The sequence below is a fragment of the Crinia signifera genome, chromosome 4 (assembly GCF_055691185.1).
Source record: "Crinia signifera chromosome 4, ASM5569118v1, whole genome shotgun sequence".
NCBI classification, from domain to species: domain Eukaryota; kingdom Metazoa; phylum Chordata; class Amphibia; order Anura; family Myobatrachidae; genus Crinia; species Crinia signifera.
In genome coordinates this window covers 223,143,061-223,165,377 of record NC_139220.1, presented here as the reverse complement: position 1 = coordinate 223,165,377, position 22,317 = coordinate 223,143,061, and the positions used below count along the sequence as shown (strand labels likewise).

Below are 22,317 nucleotides of genomic sequence, written 5' to 3'. Positions count from 1 at the left end.
GGAAAATGTGCAATGTTGGGGGTACTTGAGGACCAGGGTTGGGAACCACTGTTCTACAGCACAGCAAGTTCCATTGCGCTTTACAATTGGAAATTGGGATAAGACAAACTGGGTAGTTATAGACCGTAAAAACAATAGGAGAGCCCTGCTCGCATGACCACATTCCCTCGATCACCCCTGTGATGTATGGGCCTCTTAAAGGCCCCCATCCATTACTGCAATCCACCTTGAAGGTCTTGAGTGGCAGGACCGCATGTGATCCTTTTGCATATGATAGAACACATGCAATCCAATTCTCCGTTGGAGGTCGGACCTTCAAGCAGTGCCAATCTCCAACTGGATGCGCACTATACCGCACATCAGATGGCTGATCTGTCGGCATTTGGTAAAAAGAGGCCAAATCGGAGTCTTAAGCCCCATACACACAGGGGAGATATATTGCTCAGCCATATATTGCTGAGCAATATATGGCTGAGCAATATATTGCTCAGTTTCTCCTTTTCATCAGCGACCAGAGATGGTCGCTGATGAAAAAGAAACTGCCGGGGGAGCCAGGCAGTAGTAATCAGCTGGTCGCAGGAGCATGTTCCTGCGACCAGTGATCACTACAGGGGTAAAAACGGGAGCGCGCACCCGGCGATATATCGCCGGTGCACACTCCAATCGATATTGTACAGAATCGCCCCCGTGTGTACGCACCATACGGAGTTCATCTTATAATCAACCCCAAAACGGGACACTTCTCAAGAATGTTTTAGCTGCATAGAGGTTTTCTGTATGTAGGTTTCTAGACTGCTCATCCAACCATGGGTAAAGATGTCTGAGGTTATTCCAGCATTAGTTATATATTTATAATTTAACATCAAGGCTGGGGATTGCAGCCAAGTGTCTGGCAGGATATATTTGGACCAGACAAATAAACAAGGTTTAGAGTTTGCAACAAATTGTAAATACTGCTCCAAATAAAAAATAAATAATTTTTAAAATCAACGTTTTTATAAAGAATTTCTCAAGTGAAAGCGAAACAAGAAGAATAATGTAAAATACTATTTTTCTGGACTACAAAGATCAATTTTACATCATACTAAAAAGGCATTAAGAATTTTCTTGTACAGGTTGAGTATCCCTTATCCAAAATGATCGGGACCACGAACATTTTGGATAATGGATTATAATTTTTTTATTTTTTTTACATACTTACCTGGTACCCTAGCGACTACTGGTATCCATCAGATCAGTCTTCATCAACATCCTCGATCCCAAGGATGCCCTGCGCTAAAAAAGTCATGACATCACCAGCGCAATGCATCCTTGGGACCGCTGATTATTCGAATGGCTGCCATGGACTCGAGGGGAACGAGGGGGAAAAAGGGGGAAAAAAAACGAGAGTCTAAATACCTAAGATTTACTGAATATTTCAGATAAGGGATCTACGGATAAAGGGATACTCTACCTGTAGTGTTTGCATAAAGCTGTGGAATCTGGAAACTCATTTCCAAAAGAGGCAAATCTGTTGCCATTTTATAGGAAGTTGGAAACTGTTTGTGCGATTGGGTGTATAATGCTATATTTAGCTTCACGACCTCGTAGTTTTCAATCTGTAATATACTGTTTTATTACGCACAACATTAAAACTTAAGCTATAAGAAAACCAGTAGATTATTACTGGATCGGTGTAATAAAGGTCCACACGAATTCCTACGAATGGGGTGCAAACAGCACCCACACTTCCCAGGTTGGGTGCAGTGGCATGTGACCACACCCTCTAGTAAATACAAATACAGGGGGCCCAGCACGAGAGAGAGAGTGTGTGTGTGTGTGTAGCCCACCGCCGCTCCCTCCCCCCAAAAAAAGTTTTTGCCCATTTTCCAGCAATCAGCTGAGTATCATTGTGCGAGTGGTTCATAAGGTCGACATACATTGGGTCGACACCCTCAAAAGGTCGACATGGGTCGAGGTCAACATGAAGAAGGTCGACGGTCAAAAGATCGACATGGGGTTTTCACGTTTTTTGTCCTGGATGGACCCCACATCCGCTTGCCATGCTTCAGGCACAGTGTTTTGCTACACTCGGAATGCTATTTTATTCTCCCTCCACGCTCAGTGGATGGTAGGGCATGTCGGCACAAATAAAACCCTGTGAAAAACCCATGTCAACCTTCCCCAAGTCGACCTAATGCTTGTGTCAACCTAGACCCATGTTGAACTTTTGAGGGTGTCGATCTAGTGACTGTATCCCTCATATGCTCCCATACATTACTAGATTTTTGTTTCCACCAGAAAGATCAATTTAGTGAAAATTTTGTGACAAATTGGGCAGAATTTCACACCGAAAACGGTTTTTATTTCAAATTCAGACTTGGTTATATTGAAAGATCCATATGTAATAGTGTGTGAGGGACCTGTGTGACCTAAACAGAACAAACTGTTCCCTATGCCAGGAGTGAGCATGAAATGTCTCTCAAATGCCAAACGTTGGCTGCGGAGGCGGGTTCATGCTCTCTCCCAGACTGCTTCCGCCTACATTTCTTCTGCATTCGCAAGGCAGGGGAGCTGTAACACAGTGGGGGGCTGCTATTCTTAGGTCAGACATAGTGCACTGTGTAAAAGGATTTTATCTCAGAAATGACAGGTTCTCTGCAAAAGTTTCATAAACAGCATTAATAACCAGCTGAAACCTGACCCAGCCTGTTATAAAAACAGACAGACCCAAAAAGTAAAGAGCAAAAGGATACACTACATCACGTATTAGATGCATTTCAATTACAATTTATTTCACCCATTTAATACTGTATATTGACAGTTGTCTATTGCTTAAGTTCTAATGAGCATAAGCCAGGTCTGTTTCTGTTCCAATTAATTAAATTCAATATCTTCCCAATAACTACTGCAAATGCAGTCTTAACTTCATTGGTCAATGTATTATTTATTACTAGTTATTTATATAGTGCACACATATTCCATTACGCTTTACAGAGACTATTTGAACATTCACATCAGTCACTGCCCCAGTGGAGCTTGCAATCTATATTCCCTACCACATGTAAACACATTCATTCTAGGGTAATTTTGTTGATAGCCAATTAAACAAGGGCTTGACAAGGTACTTGTGTATTTGCAGGGCGCCCAATTTACATACAGTACATACGGCACCGTAGGAAAATCGCACTGCATGCAATTTTGCGGTGCTATGCTATGTGATTTTCCTTAGTTAATTTTTAGTGCACCCCTGCCCGCGGATCGCATTGCAATGCGATTTTTCATTGTATAAGCACCCATGCGATGAGATGTGATGGTACTTCATTTTAAAAGCACCCATGCACACTCCCACTATCCACATCACCCCGCGGTTACGCTTCCTCCCGACCATTTTATACCCCCACTATCCACGTCGGTGTGGAGTTAATTTTATAAAGTGTGGCGAGCGCAGCGAGCCAAGCGAGGGGACGCGGAATACATGTCAAGTAATCCGCGGCCACTCGCCACACTTTATAATACCAACTCCACGCCGACGTGGATAGTGGGGGCATGAAAAGGTCTGAAGGATGCGTAACCGCTGCGCTCGCCATGCTTCGGGGTGACGTGGATAGTGGGGGTGTGCATGGGTGCTTTTAAAATGAAGTAACATCACATCTCATGGGTGCTTATACAATGAAAAATCGCACCGCAAATGGCATGAGATGAGATCCGCGGGCAGTGGTGCACTAAAAATTAACTAAGGAAAATGCGATGCCATTTCACTACGCAGAATAGCCCACTAAGCAAATAGCTTAGTGGGTGCCCTGCAAATACTCAAGTACCCCCCAAAAATTTTTAATTTAGGAGCCAGGACAAAAGTGTAGGAGACAGACAAACTTAAGGGTGCCCCTACACGGTGCAATGTGGGAGATGTGACAGGGTGAGGAAGAGGTGAGATGAGAGGGGGAAGGTGACCGGGGTGAGGCAACAGTGCAAGAGGGGGTGAGGTTATACAGGGTGAGGTGCCAGGAGGCGAATGAGTAAGGTCATGGAGGGAGAGGTGACAGGGAGTGAGGCAACAGGGGAGCGATAGAGAGGGTGAGGGGCTTGGTTGGGCAAAGGGGTGAGGTGATGGGGTGGGTACTTGAGAGGGGGTGGTAGAGAGGATGAGGTTCTGGAGGGACGGTGATAAGGGGCAAGAGGGAGTGAGATGATGGGGGTAAAGTGACAGGGGAAGAGAGTGAGTGAATGGGTGGGGAGGTGAGGCAAGTCTCACCAGCATCAGCGGTTCTCCTGGTCCCCAGCACCAGCCGCTGCTCGGCTACTGGGCCATGGCTTGGGTTCCGCTCCCTAGCCGCTGCTCAGCACCTGCTTCCTGGCCACTGCCGGTCTCATTTACCCCTGCTCCCCGGTGCCAGCCGCCACTTGGCTTGAGGGGAGGGGAAATGCTGCCCATCTGTCTGTTAGGGGAGAGGCCATGGTGCGCTGATGCTGCTCTGTTAGGAAGGGCGGGTTGGGCAAAGCTGCCTGGACTGCCGCTGCTGTCTGTTAGGAGAGGGAGGGTAAGGGAGGTCGGGCAATGCTGGCCGCGGCGCGCTGCCGCTGCTCTGTTAGGAGAGGGGTTGGGCTGCCACTGCTAGTGCTGCTACTGCTCAGCAGTATTAGGAGGGGGAGAGGGGGGAATCTGGCAATGCTGCCCGCATTGCTGCTGCTCTGTTAGGAGGGGGAGAGGGGGCAACGCTGGCCCATGGCCAGATTCCGCTACCTCCCTGGTCTGGTCGCCAGGAAGCAGAATCTGGTCCCCATGGCAACTGGGATTTGTCGAGCCCTCAATTAAAATACCAGTATATTTTTGGATTGAGTGAGGAAACCGGAGTACCCAGAGGAAACCCACACAAGAATATACAAACATCGCACAGTTACAGATGGAGCGTGTCCCATCTTTGGCCGGTGCTCGCCAGATCCCTTGCACTGGCGAGCGCCGGCGATAGAGACTGGGACGCACGTGCGTCTCAGTTTCTTGTCGGCGGGGGGACGGGAACCCTGTCCTTCTCCACTTCGGGGAGACGGATAGGGTTAGGGGGGGGGGGTGTGACAAGGCGGTGTGGACCCGGGGCGACCGGGGACCCCCGTTGTAAGGGGACGCGCGCGCATCTCGTGCATGCGCGTCCCCTCCGGCTGCTGGCGGCTGTCGAATCTTCCGCCATCCCCTGCAAAGATGGGCCACGCTCCATCTGTAGGTCCATTGTGGGAATCGAACCCATGACCTCAGTGCTGTGAGGCAGTAATGCTAACCATTACACCTTCCGTGGTCAATGCAACCATGGGAATACAGATTGAAATGAAAAAAGCACTTTCAGAATTCAGGTTAGGACATCGATCAAAAAAAATAAATGCAGAAAGCAAAGTCTAGGCCATACAGCTTTTGATGTTCATTAGCCACTCTGATATCTGAAACCCTACTCTGGGAATGGTTAATGTTGCCTTTACCTTTCCATGATACAGCAGATGTACAGGAGAAAAAAAAAAAAATAGAAAAGCTAAAATACTAATTTCTTCCCAGACAGCCAGGAACAGAAAAGAAATCCCACTCCCAACCCCTCCACTAGTTGCAATGTTAAAATGTGTGAAACCACTCCAGATGAATGAACATTTACAGTGAATGCATCCACCTGGATTGGTTTGAGGAGAGAGGGGTTGGTTACGCTAGTGCTTTATGGTGTACTTTTATACTATAAAAAAGAAGGGCTTGGTAAACTCTAAAAAGTTAGATTACAGATGTGTCCTCATTAATCATTGCTACAGGCATTCCAATCAGACCCGTTTTTGTCGAAAATGCATCTTTGTTGCAACACAATGCAACTAGGATGAAGCAGGAGTCTCGAGGATTCATTTGATATGCGACACTTGTATCATATTGAAACAATTTCAGCCCCCCCCCCAAAAAAAGAAGAGCCTTGCGCTAGCAGAGTTACACAGGACCTGTCCATTTACTGCAGATGGCCACATTCCAACGCGTTTCAGGGGGTGACAAAGTCCAACATGATGAAACGTGTTGGGCGTGGCCACCTGTGGTGACGCTATTCCTTGTTGTGGGTCAAGGAGGTGGATTCAGCAGCACGCTGGTGGCTGTGCAGCTCCAGTCTGATGTTATAAGTGACTACTCGACTACAGATGTTCATTGATGGCAAGCTGTTTATACTTTACTATTCAAAAGTGTAGGTACATCTGGTTAATATGCGATAAGCCAGGTCCCTGCCAAGTAGTAAGTGAGACCTCCAGAGGAGCTGCTGGAGGAAGTTACGCCTATGCCGATTTGCCCCCCGAAAAGTGAAATGGCATGGGCGCAAATGAACACAAAAAGGCCCGTGATTGCATACACATGGGCAAGTCTTTGGGATTGAATATCAATATACATTGTACAGGTGATGAACTATGATTAAACTACATTTGAAAAAAATTCTATACTGAAAAAGCTAATGTTCTAGAGTCAGAATATTTTTATTTAGACAGATAGATATTTATTTAATGACGTGCTAGGTGGCAGTCTGAAAATGCAGCACATGGCCATCAGTTTTGACCTTTTATCCACAAAATGTGCCTACTTAAATCAAAACCATGTATTACAGTTTATAAACAGCCACACCACCAGCCATTTAAAAGGTAAGGTATCACAATACACTTATAATTAGGGTAATGAAAAAATGGATTAAGGAGACAAATAACAATGCATAATGATTATCCCTCATTACAAGTATAATGAGTTTCCGGTACTTATGTAATATCTGGGCTCCTGTTTTTCTTATGAGACCACTTCCCCTCGCCACGCTTCGGGCACGGTGGCACGCCACAATATATAAAATCAACTCCATGCGTAGTTGGATAGTAGGGGTATGAAAAATGGGGTGCATTTAACATGGGAGCCCAGATAATACATAAGTACCGAGTTTCCTCTTTTGTTTGGCCAGATAGCTCAAAAAACAGCAATTCTGTCTATCACAATCATCTCTTTTTTATGGTCTTCATAACCATCACTTAATAAATCTGCCAGTTTTTATAAATTTTTAATGAAAAATCATTATGGCGATTTGTTCGTGGCAGTTCCTTAATGGTCACATTTTCAGTGGTTTTCTCATTAGTAAATACACGAGATAGACCAACCGTCCTTTAGTAAAATAATCAAACTCACACAGGGGCAAGATTACAGCTGTACTTCCATTTATGAAAATAGATTACACTAAAGGTGCATACACACTGTACAAATGTTTTCACCAATTTTGTTACTTTTGATCCTTCTGAACGATATTGGTCAACATATCTTTCAGTGGGTACACTTAAAAACACAGATGACCAATTTACCTTGAACCAAGTGTCCTGGATGAAAGATGTTGATGAAAAACATTTGACATGTCAAATTGAGTTACATGCAGAGTTGACAAACAACCTGGATGAGCAACTGGCGGGTATGCGCAACATAATTTGTCGCAAAAAATATATTTTGACCAATATCGTTCAGAAGGGCCCAAATCACAGAAATTGGTAAAAAAAAAATTGTACCGTGTGTATGCATCTTAATAGGTCCATATTTGTACCAAAAATCTAGAGGGGAGGATCAGGAGGACCAATCACAGGCTGCGGTCAACAAGTTACAATTTGTGGTTGGTCTTTTCACTTCTCCAAATCAATGTTAAAGTGGCAAACTACATTTGTTTTTATAGTTCTGTATGGCAGAAGCTGCAAGGATGAGGGGTACAGTAGTCTATTCTGCATAGTTATTACTGAAAATTTGTTGGTAGGTTAAATATCTACAGCAGGGGTGTCAAACACAAGGCCCGCGGGCCAAGTCCGGCCAGCCAGACCTCTTCATGTGGCCCGCGCAGCCGCCGCCAGCCTTCACCTTTTACTCTCGATTTTTTTTTAAAACAAGAAAGCCGCCTCTTCAGCGCATGAGCGGCAGCCTACAAGCCAGAGAACAACTGCCCTCTAGTGCAGTGCCGCCGGTCGTCAACCCCTCCTCCGCTCCCCCCTGCTGTATAGGAGCCAGAGAGAGGAAAGAGCAGGTCAGTCGTGGTGAATGGTGCTGCTGCTGTGCGCTCCAGGTCACTTACTGCTGAGTGTGCACTGCACAGTGACCGGGAGCACGCTGCCCCCCACTCCTGGATAGATAGTACAAGAAGTGCTACTCACAGGAGGGAGGGGGAAATGTGCCTGTGTGAGCGCAGCTGTGTCCTTGGTGGTGGAGCAGCTCAGACTGGAGTGGACGCATCAGAGCGGGTAAGTGTCAAACTCTCTGCCTAGGTGTGTGTGTGTGTGTGTGTGCACTGGCACATTGCAGCCCATCATTAATTGCTGTGTCCCATGATAATAAGCAGGACATATGCCCTAAGACTGAGTGCTGCCCCCCTGTGCAGGCAGCGTGTGCCCTAATGCACTGCAGTTCACAGCAATAGCAGGAGGGAAATGCTACTGCTGAGTATACAATAATTGAATGCAGTGACAATAATTTATGATAATAAAGAGTGGACACATAGCCCTACAGATACAACCGGCCCTTTGAAGGTGACCAAACTGCTGATGCGCCCCCGATGAATTTGAGTTTGACACCCCTGATCTACAGCATGTAAAAGACCTAACAATATTTCTGAAATAGAAAAGACTTATAAGGAAGAGCTATAAACATTACTCAGACAAGGATGGAAAACCCTTAGGCTGGCTACAAATCTATTTGAAAGGTGTTCTTGGGAGTACAGTATATGTAATTCCGTGATGAACATCTATCATAGCAACACATTTCTAGTTGATACAAACAATGTGAGTCCATCGTGATAATTAAATATGTGGTACTTAAGTGGGTGTGGTATAGCGCTCAAACATCGGTATTGGGCATTGAACAGTCAGGATTTCGATGTCGGTCTACTGAGCATTTGAATCCCGGCTGTCGGGAGGCCATCCGGCACCCACTGAAGCAGGACTGAGAAGACATCTTGGAGCTCTATACTAGATAACTTACCTGCATCTTACAATATTATAGACCACAGTTTTCGAGTAGTCAAATACATTTGAACGTGAAAACCTGACAGGTAATGTATGAATATTATGTTCATATTTAGTGGTGAGGGCATGTTCAGGTGAAAGTATTCAATATCTTCCCAACTACAATGTGGCAGAAAACAAAGGAGATTTTTTATAAACAACTAGTAATAGGAGTTAAAAAAAAAAAAAAAAAACACACCTTTTATTTCCCTTGCACAGTAGAGAAATGACAGCACATATAGAACTGGTTAAAATGTGCAACACCAGGTCAGTTCCTGTTCATTTTTCATAAATGTCCCCAAGGTGTATTTGTATGCAGCACATTTCAATAGTTTGTACTATGGTATTACATATGCTTTATATTTAAGCTCCATGCAGGTAATTCTGCATTCAACGAATGAGTGTCAAAACGATTTTGTGATAAGTTAATATTGTTGCTTGGCCATGCCCAGTGATAATGGATGAGATCACCTTGCATGTGCGCATACTGCAATAAAAAGGTTTCAGATGTTTTCTGTAATGCACAATACAGTTTTATTGTTTCTAACCTTAAATAAAAATAAAAAAATGTATCAACACATATATTCCCTTTACAGCATATGTCAATCCACAGCCTGCAATTATTTACACAGTAAAATAGAGTTATCTGCTTTATTCAGCAATACTCACAGTTGACAGGAACTAAAAAATAAATGGTATGCTACTAAACAATTAGATAGGAGACAGTATGTAAATGGGGGCATACACACCTAGCCTAGGGTAGTAGCAGTTGTGTGCCGATTCATCTTCCACCTGCCAGGTCCCGCGTCTCCCCTATCCCCTGCCTGACGGCTTAACCTGTAAATGCATTGGAGGAGTCTTCTAAACAGGGGGGGGGGGGGTCGTGATTAGGCCACGCCCCCACTTTGCCTGGAACCGGTGCTCTGCTGCTCCCCTAGGTCTACCTGATGAAGTTGGATCTGCAGCAATCACATGGAGCCCCGTCAGGATAGAGGGAGTCAGCAAGATGAAGAAGCATATAGCCAGGAAGTGGAAGGTAAGGTGTGTGTGTGTGTGTGTGTGTGTGTGTGTGTGTGTGTGTGTGTGTGTGTGTGTGTGTGTGTGTGTGTGTGTGTGTGTGTGTGTGTGTGTGTGTGTGTGTGTGTGTCAGTGCCCACATCAGTGTGTGATCCCACTTGTGAAATACTTATTTTTCAGGATCACTCCACCATGGCAGGAAGAAATGAGCAGTACATGTGAGGGCCACCCTAGTACAGCACTTCCCTCCAACCACTGACATCGGTCCCACCCCATATCATCATTACTTTACTCATGGTGTTGGGACATCATAGACCACCTGGGCTGGCTTAGCACAGAAACAGAAGGGATGCAGTGATGTCTGGCTGTGAGTGAACTGTCAGACACACAAATTCTGCAGGTATAGGTTGTACAGGGATCTCAGCCCCTGTTTCTGCATATCTATCCCTTCCCCAACGCCCTGCGCCTCTCTATCCCGCCCGTACCGCCCTGCGCCTCCCTATCTCGTCCGTACCCCGTCCCTACCACCCTGCGCCTCCCTATCCCGTCCCTACCACCCTGCGCCTCCCTATCCCGTCCCTACCACCCTGCGCCTCCCTAACCCGTCCCTACCACCCTGCGCCTCCCTAACCCATCCCTACCACCCTGCGCCTCCCTATCCCGTCCCTACCACCCTGCGCCTCCCTATCCCGTCCCTACCACCCTGCGCCTCCCTATCCCGTCCCTACCTCTTAGCTTCTCACTATAGGTGATGGGTGCTGTGCTGGGTCAGATGTAGCCACTTTTATCCATCCCCATGGATGGTGCAACCAATGTGCCCAGGTCTATGACGCACACGTGCGTAAACATGCATATGCCAGATACTTCTATGGTGTAAAAGCTGACTAGTTGTAGCACTGTGTTCACTGCAGCTTTCCGCTATGCTTGTTTATGCATCGCAGCATTGAAAAGGCTGGCTTCATCTTTAGTGGCAGCGCTAGGGGGCACTAGCCAAAATTAGTTGGGGCCGGCTCCACATAATACAAGATAAATTTACTAAAGCTTTTAAAAATGAAAAAGAAGTGATGTTTCCAACAACAACCAATCAGATTTTATATAGCACACAAAGAACATTGGGGAGAATTGAATTCTATATGATGGATGCAATTATTTGCCATTTTAGAATGGCACATTGCGACTGCAAACTTCCTGACGCCGTGCCCTCCCCCCCCCCCAAAAAAAACTAATTGCGTTGTTAGCCCCTTCATAATGTCCAACATGTGCGATGCATGACAGATCATCATGCTGAAATGAATCTCTGGTTAATCATAGACCCAATTTAGGGTAACAAAGGTGTGGAGTGCGGTGCCCCTGGTTTGGCGGCTCACTTTTACATTTAATTAAGACAGCACATTTGTTTTACTCACTAACACTAGTTCTTATATATTTTAATTACATTTTATTATTATTATTTTCTCTCTCACTTTCTATATATAGCTTCGGCTTCCTATCACTAATATTTATTAACAATATAGTATTTTCACTAGTGTGCTGCTCTGGGCTTTCTAGCTTATGCTGTTTTTTTGGGGTGCCACAACCTGCACCTAGATATAGTGCTAGGGACCCCCAATATACAGAGTAACCTTGACGACTGCTTGGAGGCTAAAAATAATACATTTGCGCATATATATGTAACCAATATCTCTGAATTCTATTGTTATGTAGTGTTCAAGATTGGTTACTAATACCCAGATGTGATTATCCTGGACTCGCCCAGTGCCATCCGCACAGTGACAGCACCAGCGAGAGTCTGCCGGCAGACACTCACCCCAGCCTGGAAAAAAGGTAAAGAGCCTTTCTCAACCATACTGAAAATTAAGACCTGCTGAACAAACCCAGTTCACCACAGGAGCCTCTATATTGGAACACATATATTGACATATACCCACTGGTACCAGAAGGACTGGGTTAGTCTATGTTTGTCACCCCTACCCCTCACCTTCCCCATTGTGGTATGTGTACCGGTACTAGGCAGATTAGGAAGAAGCCTTTCAACTTGTAGAATTTGATACAACATCTATTTTATTTAACCACCTTATTATTAATACTATTTCTTAGCTAGTGCATATTTTTTAGCAAGTTTATATTCATTTTAATTTCTTAACTGATGCATGCATTGATGAATTCTCAGATATGTTGACATTTTAAAATTACAATAAAACTATTTTTATTTTACTCATTAAAACACAGTGTATGTTATTACTGCATTGCCATCCATATCATAGCACACACACACACAAACAAACTGTTAAGTGAAATCGAGCGCAGGTTGACACCCTAGGGTGTACATTTCTGATCATTTCTCTCCCAAGTGGTACCCTGTAGTATACCTCCAACACCCCGCAGCCCACCCACTTTACCTGAGTCTACAGCGCAGTCACCTCAGAACACATCATGCACGCTGGTTACTAATACCATCCAGTGAGCTGGGGGAAACCATGGCTTTTTTACTTACTCAGTGTTACCCCTCCTTTTCATGCACCTGAATGATATTATTAAACTAATTGAGCATCTGCCACTGTATCCATATCTGAATTGATTCTCCCCAATCAGGTACATCAGAGCTTACTGTATACTCTATATTCACAAATGAATGACCCCAGCGCTGTGAGGCAATAAAGCCTCTGTGCTGCTGCTGCAAAGTATGTTTAAAGATACATATTCTCCAGTATAATAAAAGGCCAACGCTGCTACTAACTGAGCTAAGGTGGGAATTCAACTGTTGTGCATGCCAATGACCACTAGATGGTGCCCAACAGAGCCAATCAAGTGTTGCTCTTTTCAAGTGCACACAGCCACCGGTACAGACAACAGACTGTCCTGTTACATCATTTTGACAGGTCTAAACCACCTTGACTTAAAACCAAATTTTGTTTATTTAAAAAAAAAAAAAAAAAAAAAAAAAATTTAAAACCATTGTGACTACAGGCACAACACATTGACTTCTTAAGAATATTATTGTAAGGAATCCCTGGTATTATTCCACACTCTTGTTGTTTTTGGTCTTTATTTAAGTAAGCTGAACCAATGCAGTAAATCATACACACACACACACACACACACACACACACACACACACACAACATAAATATAGGGAGGTGAATCAGATAAGAGGTGTTAAATCTGCCTAGCATCAAGCAGCGTTAACACTCACATTCTTGAGTAAAGCTGGGTACCCACTTGTTCGATAACCAGCTGATCAGGTATGCGCTCCTGATAACCAGGCTGTGCGTTTATCCAGCTGTGACCCACTTTGACCCCCGTGACGCGGGGGAAGCAGTTGGGGGCTAGTAGACAATATACAAACTAAATTTAAGAATACGATAGTATGAGTTACAGAACATTTGTACATACCCACCATGTTATTGCAAAAACTAACCAAATGGAATATAAAATGTTTATCTTTAAAGTTACTGATTTTCTTCAATACCACACTCAATTTGTATATGTCAGACCACAAGAAGAATGAGGTAATTATCAGGGCAAATTGTAGGAAATATGAGCAGATTATCAAGAATTACAACACATCACACAACATTTGCGCCTTTTGGCAGATAGTACCTGGATAGTCTGACCAATTCCATAATTGAAGTATTGCATTTGTTGTTGATATTTTTAGTTATTTTGTCAACAGAATGATCATGCCTACACATTACAGAATAATAGAGACCGGCCATCCGATTATTGCTAAAGCAGCCCACTAATTGTGTAGGGCTCAACAAATTGTTCTAAGATCTAGGACATTAAAACCCATGGCCACCAATCAAAATATATGAAAACTTATATTTACCACCATACAAGCCCTATCAATACCACTCAGAGCTTCTCACATGCCATTAGAACCCACACATGCATCTTCAATACCTATCAAATCCAACCACATGCCTATCTCTGGTACATAATTTATAGCATTCCGTATGTCAGGGATAATAATAATAATAATAATAATAATAATAATAATAATAATAAAATACAGATTGAATATAGGCATGCCATATATTATAGTCAGGAGAAGTTGCTTGTTCGTCATTTCCACACCGTTTTGCAAATAAGAAATTTTAACAGAAAAAAAAAGTTGCAAAATATAAAAAGACTTCTGGTTCTACCGAACTGCACCATTGCATGGCAGAAATAGAAGGGCTGTTTAATGCGAAAGGAGGTTAGATATAAGTGGCCACATCTGTACATCGCTTACCCTGGGGGGTAATAGAAACCCATTTTGTATCACCTCTTCCTGGGTTAAGTTGCAATGTACTAAGGCCAGGGCCCTTACAAAGCCATAGTATCTATGTATCTTTCATCCCATCCACAGGTGTAGCTAACAAGGAAGGCTTTTTGGGTGCACTAAAAAGGTTACAGTATGTGAGGGCATACAAAGAACTAAATGTGTGTAATAGGATATGTACTGGATGAAATCAGTCTGTGATGGGCATTGCAGAATCACATTTTCACAGGAACAATTGTTTTGAAAGTCACAGAACAGGGTCTAGTGAGCACTAAAGATCGCTCACCAGCATCTTCGGCATACTCCAAGCAGTTCGGTCCAGTAGCATTCCACACAGTAGGGCCACTACTTCATACTATACCACATCATGACGCTCCAAGTTCACAGTATGCCACAAATGCTTTACAGCATGGCCAATTCATAAAATGCCACAGAGCGGGGATTCCAATACATGGTATGCCGCACACTTGGGTAGGGTAGACAATAAGCGGCCCTCCAGATGGTTATGAAGTACACATCTCACCATGCCCTGCAACAGTGTTAGCATGGTGTGCAGGGATGTGTAGTTCTATAACAGCTGGCGGTCCTCTTCTTGCACACCCCTGCACTTGGGCCTCCATTAATAACATGTGTGTGTGTGGGGGGGGGGGGTCATTTAAATAAATGTCTTCAGTGGGCATTTTGACTAAATAAAAATGAACATGTAGCAAAGAGGAGAGGCATCTGAACAACACTGTTTCAGGACCAACACCAAAGTAGGCCAAGACAGTACGGAAATACTTGGAGGATAGTGGAGCAATGCAAATATGCAGCCAGATGCAACATTCCTAATCATGTTTGATTATTTCTGCTGCTCCAATTCTCCACTTGGGTTGCTGGAGCCTGGGACTGCCAGACATGCCAACACTGCCTGAAATTTTGAACTTGTTGCTGGGGTTTCTGAGTTTTAAACTTTAAGCTGGTTACACACTGAGCAATATGCCGTATGGACCGGCAAAATCAGACTGTCATATCACCTGCTCAGTGTGTTCCCCCCCCCACCACATAACACGTCTGGCGTGAGGTGCTGCACATTAAGCCTGACTATATTCCTAGCAACACCATGCATGCTAATAAAGGACAGAACAGTGATCATTCCGTCCTTCATTAACATTGCTCCAATGTGTACGCGCAATCTGGTTGACAGGAATTCGTTGCAATAAATCCCAATTGCTCCAGAGTGAACCCAGCTTTAGTTTAGTAAGCAAATAAATTAACTGCCTCTGATATTTCTAAGTAACTAGTCCAAAAGATGCAGACTACCGGAGATGGACTACACCTCCCACCATGGTGTTCTCTCGTAGACTTGGAACAGGTTGTTCAATAACTACTAACGTAAATCAATAAAAATAATGACTGTAACTGTTAACACAACTAAATCAATTAGTGAAAAGTTTTAGTACTTTAATGACTGGATATGTTACTAGCCTTAGGGAAAATAATGCATTCTACCAATTGCTACAGCTTTCAAAATGTAAACTTTTGTTTCCCCCAACGTGCAATCCTTACGCTGAACGTTAAAGACATTAGTCGTTTACAAATAACAGATCACAATTAGTGGACAGAGGGCTCAGCAATATACTTTGGTTTTAGCATAACATGTGTTCTTCATTTAATGCACCTTATATGACCTTGACGTTGCTAGAATCAGTCAGTCACAGTTCCCTTGAAAGTAGCTACCAAAACAAACTGTGCAGCTGTTTAATTATAGGTCACCCCCATAAATAACAGTATGCGATTTACAAAGGAATAGGTCAACGTGCTTTATGACAAGATAAAGCAGATTTCTACATTACATCACAAAGAGTACTCAGTCAAAGCAGATTATGTTTATTAATTATTAAATGGGTGTGGATGTGTGATCTGGTGTTAAGAGCATTGAACTTGAATCCACAAGGTCACGGGATCATGTCCTCCCATCAACACTAATCTCCAAACCATCATTTTAACCAATTAGATCCCAGGGGGGAAAAAAGGCCATACAATTATGCTGATCATAAAAATTGCAATAGATCTAAAAATCATTCTCTGTTGACTGTAGGTGTTCTATAGCTCTGGCAAAATTAATTCAATGTACTGTATAGATTACATAGCTGCATAATGCAAATTTGATCCTAAGCTGCAGTAAATGTGCCATACACTTGTCACCAAAAACAATGCATATTTTAGTGTGCTTACTTAAGCAAGAAATCCCAAAGCTGGCCACTAACATACAGTATGTAACGGACACTACCCAAAGCCAAAAATACAACAAAGAAATACATTGCAATCCTAAGCATAATCACAGAGTGACAATCACAGCATTTTTAATGGTATGGGGAAAACAGTATTTAATAAAATAGGTCTGTACCATCCATTTATTCCAAATTAGCAACAGAGAATGTCATGTGCACGTTAAAACAAGGTTTACATTCAGTAGCCATTTTGTCAGGAATTTTTTACATGCGACCAAATGCGAGGGAATGTAAACAGCCTCTGCCGACGATCTTTTCCCAGCCCAGTGCAGAGGAGAATAAAAAAAAAAATCCCCATCAGTAGCAATGGTGCAAAAAAAATATATATATCAGCTATATCCCCTAGCTAGGTGCTTAATCAATCCTATTAGACGTGAATGCAAACCTACATTAAAAAAACACATGATCTGCATAGTATGAATGCAGATAGTGACAATAAAACATCAAAACAGGTGGGAATTTTATCCATCAGTATTAGACACTCCCACAATGAATCAGTCTAGTGACCTGATGCAAGAAAAAAATATCAGCCAGCCATTCAGCAAATGAGACCGCCGCATCTGACCACCTTTGTTATTCTTGTAAAAATATCTCATGCCAGGGGATAAAGATGACCCAATGCATTCTACCGATTTACATGTTTCATCCTGATCTCACAGGAGCTAAACACAGAAGCAACCCAAGCAAAAATAAGGATGCTGACCAACATAATAAAAAAAATAAAAAACATTACATTTTATAAAATACACATTGCACTGAGCCTGCAAGTGCACATCTACAATCTATACAACATAAATATTAACACAAGCAGCAGTGATCCTTCCCTGTTACTGCAAAATAAATATCTTCCCAGCCCCTCCTCCACACATCTAGAGCTGCCACTACCAACTTCTATTTTTACACTGCATTTTGCTCCACTGTGGGAGATGCACCAAGCTGCAAATGAACAATAAGTGTGGTCAGGTGAGAGACAGGCAGGCTGTATGGAAAATATATTATTTATGTATATACATACACACATACACACACATAGTGCAGAGAAATATAAAATGGTAGATGAATGAATGACAGGGGAGAGGGTGGCATGGTGCTCACCAGATGGAGTTCTTGATCTTCTGTTGCAGTGCATTGGCCTCTGTCCCTTGCAATCCTGTCACCAAGGCTGGCAGTGCCCCTGATGCAGAGGAGGGCAGCTGCGGCTGTTCGGGCCGCTGTTTTTTCGCTGCTTGTTGTTGCTCCTCTGCCATGATGACTGCTGATGCTGGGCTCGGTGTGTGTGTATGCGAGTTAGCGAGGTGGGGAGGGGTGGAAGCAAGAGGACGGAAGGAGCTCTGCAGACTAGGCCTTTACCCCGACCTCGAGTATATCGCCACCCTCTGCTGGGGGGACATGACGGGGGCAGAACAGCCGGGGGAAGGGTGGGGAGAGGACGGCTAGAGCCGTGGGGTGGCGTGCAGTGGGGAGAGGTGCATAGTGGGGTCGGGGGCCGGGGAGGAGGGGTGAGGCGCTGATAAGAGGATGGGGGGTGCTGTTGGGGAAGGGGGCATGAAGGTAGAAAGGACAGATGTGCCCCCTCGCAGCTGCGCTCCGGCGATATCCAGCACCTGGTCCCACCGCAGCCGCCAGCAGCAGCCCGCACGGCGCTCACTGGAGACGAGCGGAGGCTGCACCCGGGCCGCGCAGGCGCACTGCCCCTCACAACAACTACTGCACGCATCATGCAGCTGCTACTGACAACAACAACCCAGCTCACTTACACACTGAGGCCGAACTCCGGCGCTGGGGATCTTCTTATATCCCTCTCTCTGATCACACGCTCTCCTTATTATTACTATTATTATTATTATCATCGTATTTGGGCTGGATTATGTAAGTCACCTTAGGTCACCGATGTCACAGTAGGGGAAGATGGGCACTGGTCCTCCTGGTTGTGTAGAAGCTGAAGGGCTCGCACAAGGCTATTTTTTACTCGGTGCAATAAACTGTAGTGCCTGAAGAATTGTAACATGACAGTAGTGGGGCCCCTTATTAACATTTTATGGCGCCTGCATTTACGGTAGCGAGCTAGAATTGGGCGCGTCACGGCAGAACGATCTGTGTAGCCAAACAATGCGACGGGTGCTTGGACCCAGCACACTTGAAGGATGCAGGAGGCAACAGTACATTCTAAAGGCCCCCATACACTGAGGCGATTTTGTCCGATTGCGACCAATCGGCCCGCTAAATCAGACCAAATCGTCCCTCCCTGACTTGCCGTTGCATCCGATGCGCGGTCCCGTGCGCATCGGACCCGACCAGGTGGTCAGGCCGTCCGACCACCTGTTCCTCCTGGCGGCGAGGCAGGCGGGAAGCAGGGACACATGCGATCCATCACAACGGATCGCATGCATCCCTGCCGCCGGGAAGGTCCCGGCAGCTCACAGGCTGTCAGGTGTCCGTACACTGCTGCGAGACGACGCAGGCAACGTATGGGCACCTTAATACGAAATGCTGCGTTTGGCAATATGCCATCATTAGTGAAATCTACTGGTTCACCTTGGCCGACCATAAATTGTCACCAACAACCGCGGGAGCGTGCAAATTCGGTATACACACTTAATGATATTTATTTATTAACAGTTTCTTATATAGCGCAGCATATTCCGTTGCGCTTTACAATAGCAGACAGTGATACAACAAAACAGGGTATTTACAGACAGTCAAAATGTAGGAGGGCCCTGCTCGCAAGCTTACAATCTATAGGGAAATAGGCATTGATAGATAAGGATAGATAATTGATACATAAGGATAGATACTGTATTCTTTATTGCATCGATTCCACCAGAACGCAAGGTTCTATGACTGGTTCTGGAATTTGATAAGCTTGCCTGAAGAGATGAGTTTTTAGGGAACGCTTATAGGTTTGAAGACTGGAGGAGAGTCTTATTGTGCTTGGGAGGGCATTCCACAGAGTGGGTGCAGTGATATGCCCGATTTGTCATAGATTTGCCTGGAAACAACACATTGGGAGGATATCATTCTATCTCGTGTACCCACTCTTGGTTGCAATTTGCATGCACCACGATGGTATTGCAACAGCGTTTGCAGAGAGGATTTATTCACAAAGTGACTAGCAAAAATGGGCATTCCCATATGGTAATGGTGCTGTCCGGGGCCCCCCACCCGCTGTGTAAGCTGTGCATGCACCTGGTGAACAGAATGTTCACTGTGGGTGCACGCACCCTGCATCTGCACATGCGCAGATGGACACCATTGGTCCTCTGTGCGAACGCAAGGAGGACTGAATCAATTAGAATAAGGTCCTATGTCATATGGCAGAGTGTGATTTCTGATTTAAATAAAACCCCATATACATTAGAGGATATTGGGTACTTGTGTATTATCTGGGCGCCCGGTTTTTTCATTTTTTCGGGTTGGAAAAATCACGTCGTTCGCATCGCATGCGACCAAATCGCACATGCGATGCGATCGACACGATCAACACAATTTTTCCATAGAAATCAATGTTAAATGGTTCCAAATGGTCCCTGACACCCGATTTCAAATTGGGGGCAATGTTAAATGCCCCCCAGGCCCCCCCATTAGGTGTATGCCCCCTCATTATTAACGCCACCCCACCATCAACGCCAACCCAAAGCGCCATGTGTGTCCGTTCCTGGATAGGCCTCTGGCTGGAAACGCCGGCAGACTGCGCAGCTGCGCACACTCAATGCCAGCTGGGTTCTGTCGCCTCCGCTGGCGGCCGCCATCTTTTTGGTTTCTGCAACCTGTACTGTGTGGCTCCACCCCCACCTGTCAAGTGGCTGTCCAATAGCCGCACAGTCCACTCCTTAAGTAGTGACTGGCCGGTCAGACCGGCAGTCAGTACAATGATGTCTATGCCTTAACATCATTGCTCACTCCTGGCTGTCTGTGGTGAATACTACAGTTCCTGCGCCTCTGGTGAAGTTCACTCTCCTCCTGCTGATCGTCTACTGCATACCCGGATACCTAGGAACCTGCTGCCACCAATACAGACTGAACAAGGTTAGCCCCCCAAAGGGGTATTATCTTCATCCTTATTCCTGACGGTTATTCTCCACGGTTACTTCTGGTTCTGCAGCCACGATCACATTCAGCAAGGACTCTCAGACTTCATCATCCAGGCCCTTATTCTGGTTGGTGCGGTGTTTGCCGCTTGCGGTCGTACCGCCGATGTTTTTCGTCTGCGCATGTGCAGAGGTCACTCTGCGCATGTGCAAGCGGTTTCGCCGTACGTTTTTTTTAGACGCCGCACAGGGGGCGGAGAGGGGCGTGAAGGGCTACTTAGCCTCATTACCCTATGCATACGCCCCGCGTTTCATGGGCGTTCCCATGCAAACGCTGGGCGTATGCATGGTAATAAAGCCGTGACGCATGTGTAGGGGGCGGGCATCTGACATCGCCGGATGTCAGCTGCCCGCCCCCATACATGATTTCATACGGACAAGTGTCCGTGTGGTCTAGGGTGGCAGGAGCTGGTGGAGCGTGCGGCCCTGCATTCGATGGTCGGCGACCATCGAATACAGGGGCTGCTCCCAAGATGGAGGAGGCGTATCCCCGTCCACTTTCATGCGGACCGCCACATATCCGCGTACGGACGGAGGTGGCGATCCGTATGGAAGGCGGGGATTCGCCTGCACGGTCCTGGCCGCATATTCTGATCTGGCCGCACAGATCAGAATAAGGGCCCAAATCCTCATCCCATCCTCCAATTGTTCTTCCAATCCTTCACCCAACCATCCAATCCTCATCTAATCATCCAATCCTTCATCCAATAATCCAATTCTTCAGTCAATCATCCAATCCTCCGTCAATCATTCAACCTATTATTCAATCATCCAATTCTTCATTCAATTATCCAACCTTGCAACCAATCATCCAATTCTTCAACCAACCCTCCAATACATCTTTCAATTATCAAGCATCTTCATCTTCTTCAATAGAGAATTGTATTATTGACTTTTATCATTTCACAAACTTCCAGTATATTATTGTGCCATCATTTTCAACCTGTATTACAGTACCTTTAATAAACAAGGTTTATTTTACTTCATTGTTTCCATCACTTCTGTCGTTAATGCAACATCCCTATATTAAAGCACCTAGCCTCCGTTATACTTCAGCTGGTGCTTCACAAAATGTGACATTATATATATATTGACACCATATAAGTGTGCCGCGTCCTGTTGCATAGCTCGTTATGCTCGCCTCGCTATGCTAAGCACACTATTATATTCTCACTCTGTGCCCACTTGGATAGTAAAGTATGAACAAAGTCGGTCTACACCAGTGGTTCCCAACCTTTTTTCTCTCCTGTACCCCTTGATTAGGCTTTTCATTGATAAGTACCCCCTCCTCTCATTTTGAAATATGGACAGTACTTAGTGGTATGCGAATCCTTATGCATGTCCTTATATTAAGGATGAGCAGAGGAGTTGTATACAGCAAGGAATCATGCCCTTCTGTGTCTAGACACTGGTTGTGTATTATCTTCAGGATTCCCGCTAACACCAGTAGGATTAATGCCGCTGCTTCCTCCACCTTTGTCAGTGCTGGGCAGATGACTGCTGATGTCTGATGGCAGCGCGGGAAGCTCCCAGTGGATTGCTGGTCAGGCATATGACACAACATGGTTTGTCTCCATGGCAATGGGTCTTCTTCAGCCATCAAAAGACATTTTCATCGTCCGCCATTACCAATATTATTTTCAAGTACCCCCAACTGGTCTGCAGAGTACCCCCAGGGGTACTA

At 44.9% G+C, this 22,317-nt stretch overlaps 1 protein-coding gene across 1 annotated transcript in view; it reads right to left on the bottom strand.

The window, feature by feature from the left end:
* The window catches only part of RFX7 (regulatory factor X7), a 124,759-nt gene extending 106,529 nt beyond the window's left edge, over positions 1 to 18,230 (bottom strand). Inside the window, exon 1 of the mRNA XM_083183858.1 lies at positions 17,641 to 18,230. Within this exon, the coding sequence (XP_083039984.1) occupies positions 17,641 to 17,792 (152 nt within the window). The 5' untranslated portion in view covers positions 17,793 to 18,230. The remainder of the gene's footprint in view (positions 1 to 17,640) is intronic.
* Positions 18,231 to 22,317: the final 4,087 nt, after the last annotated feature.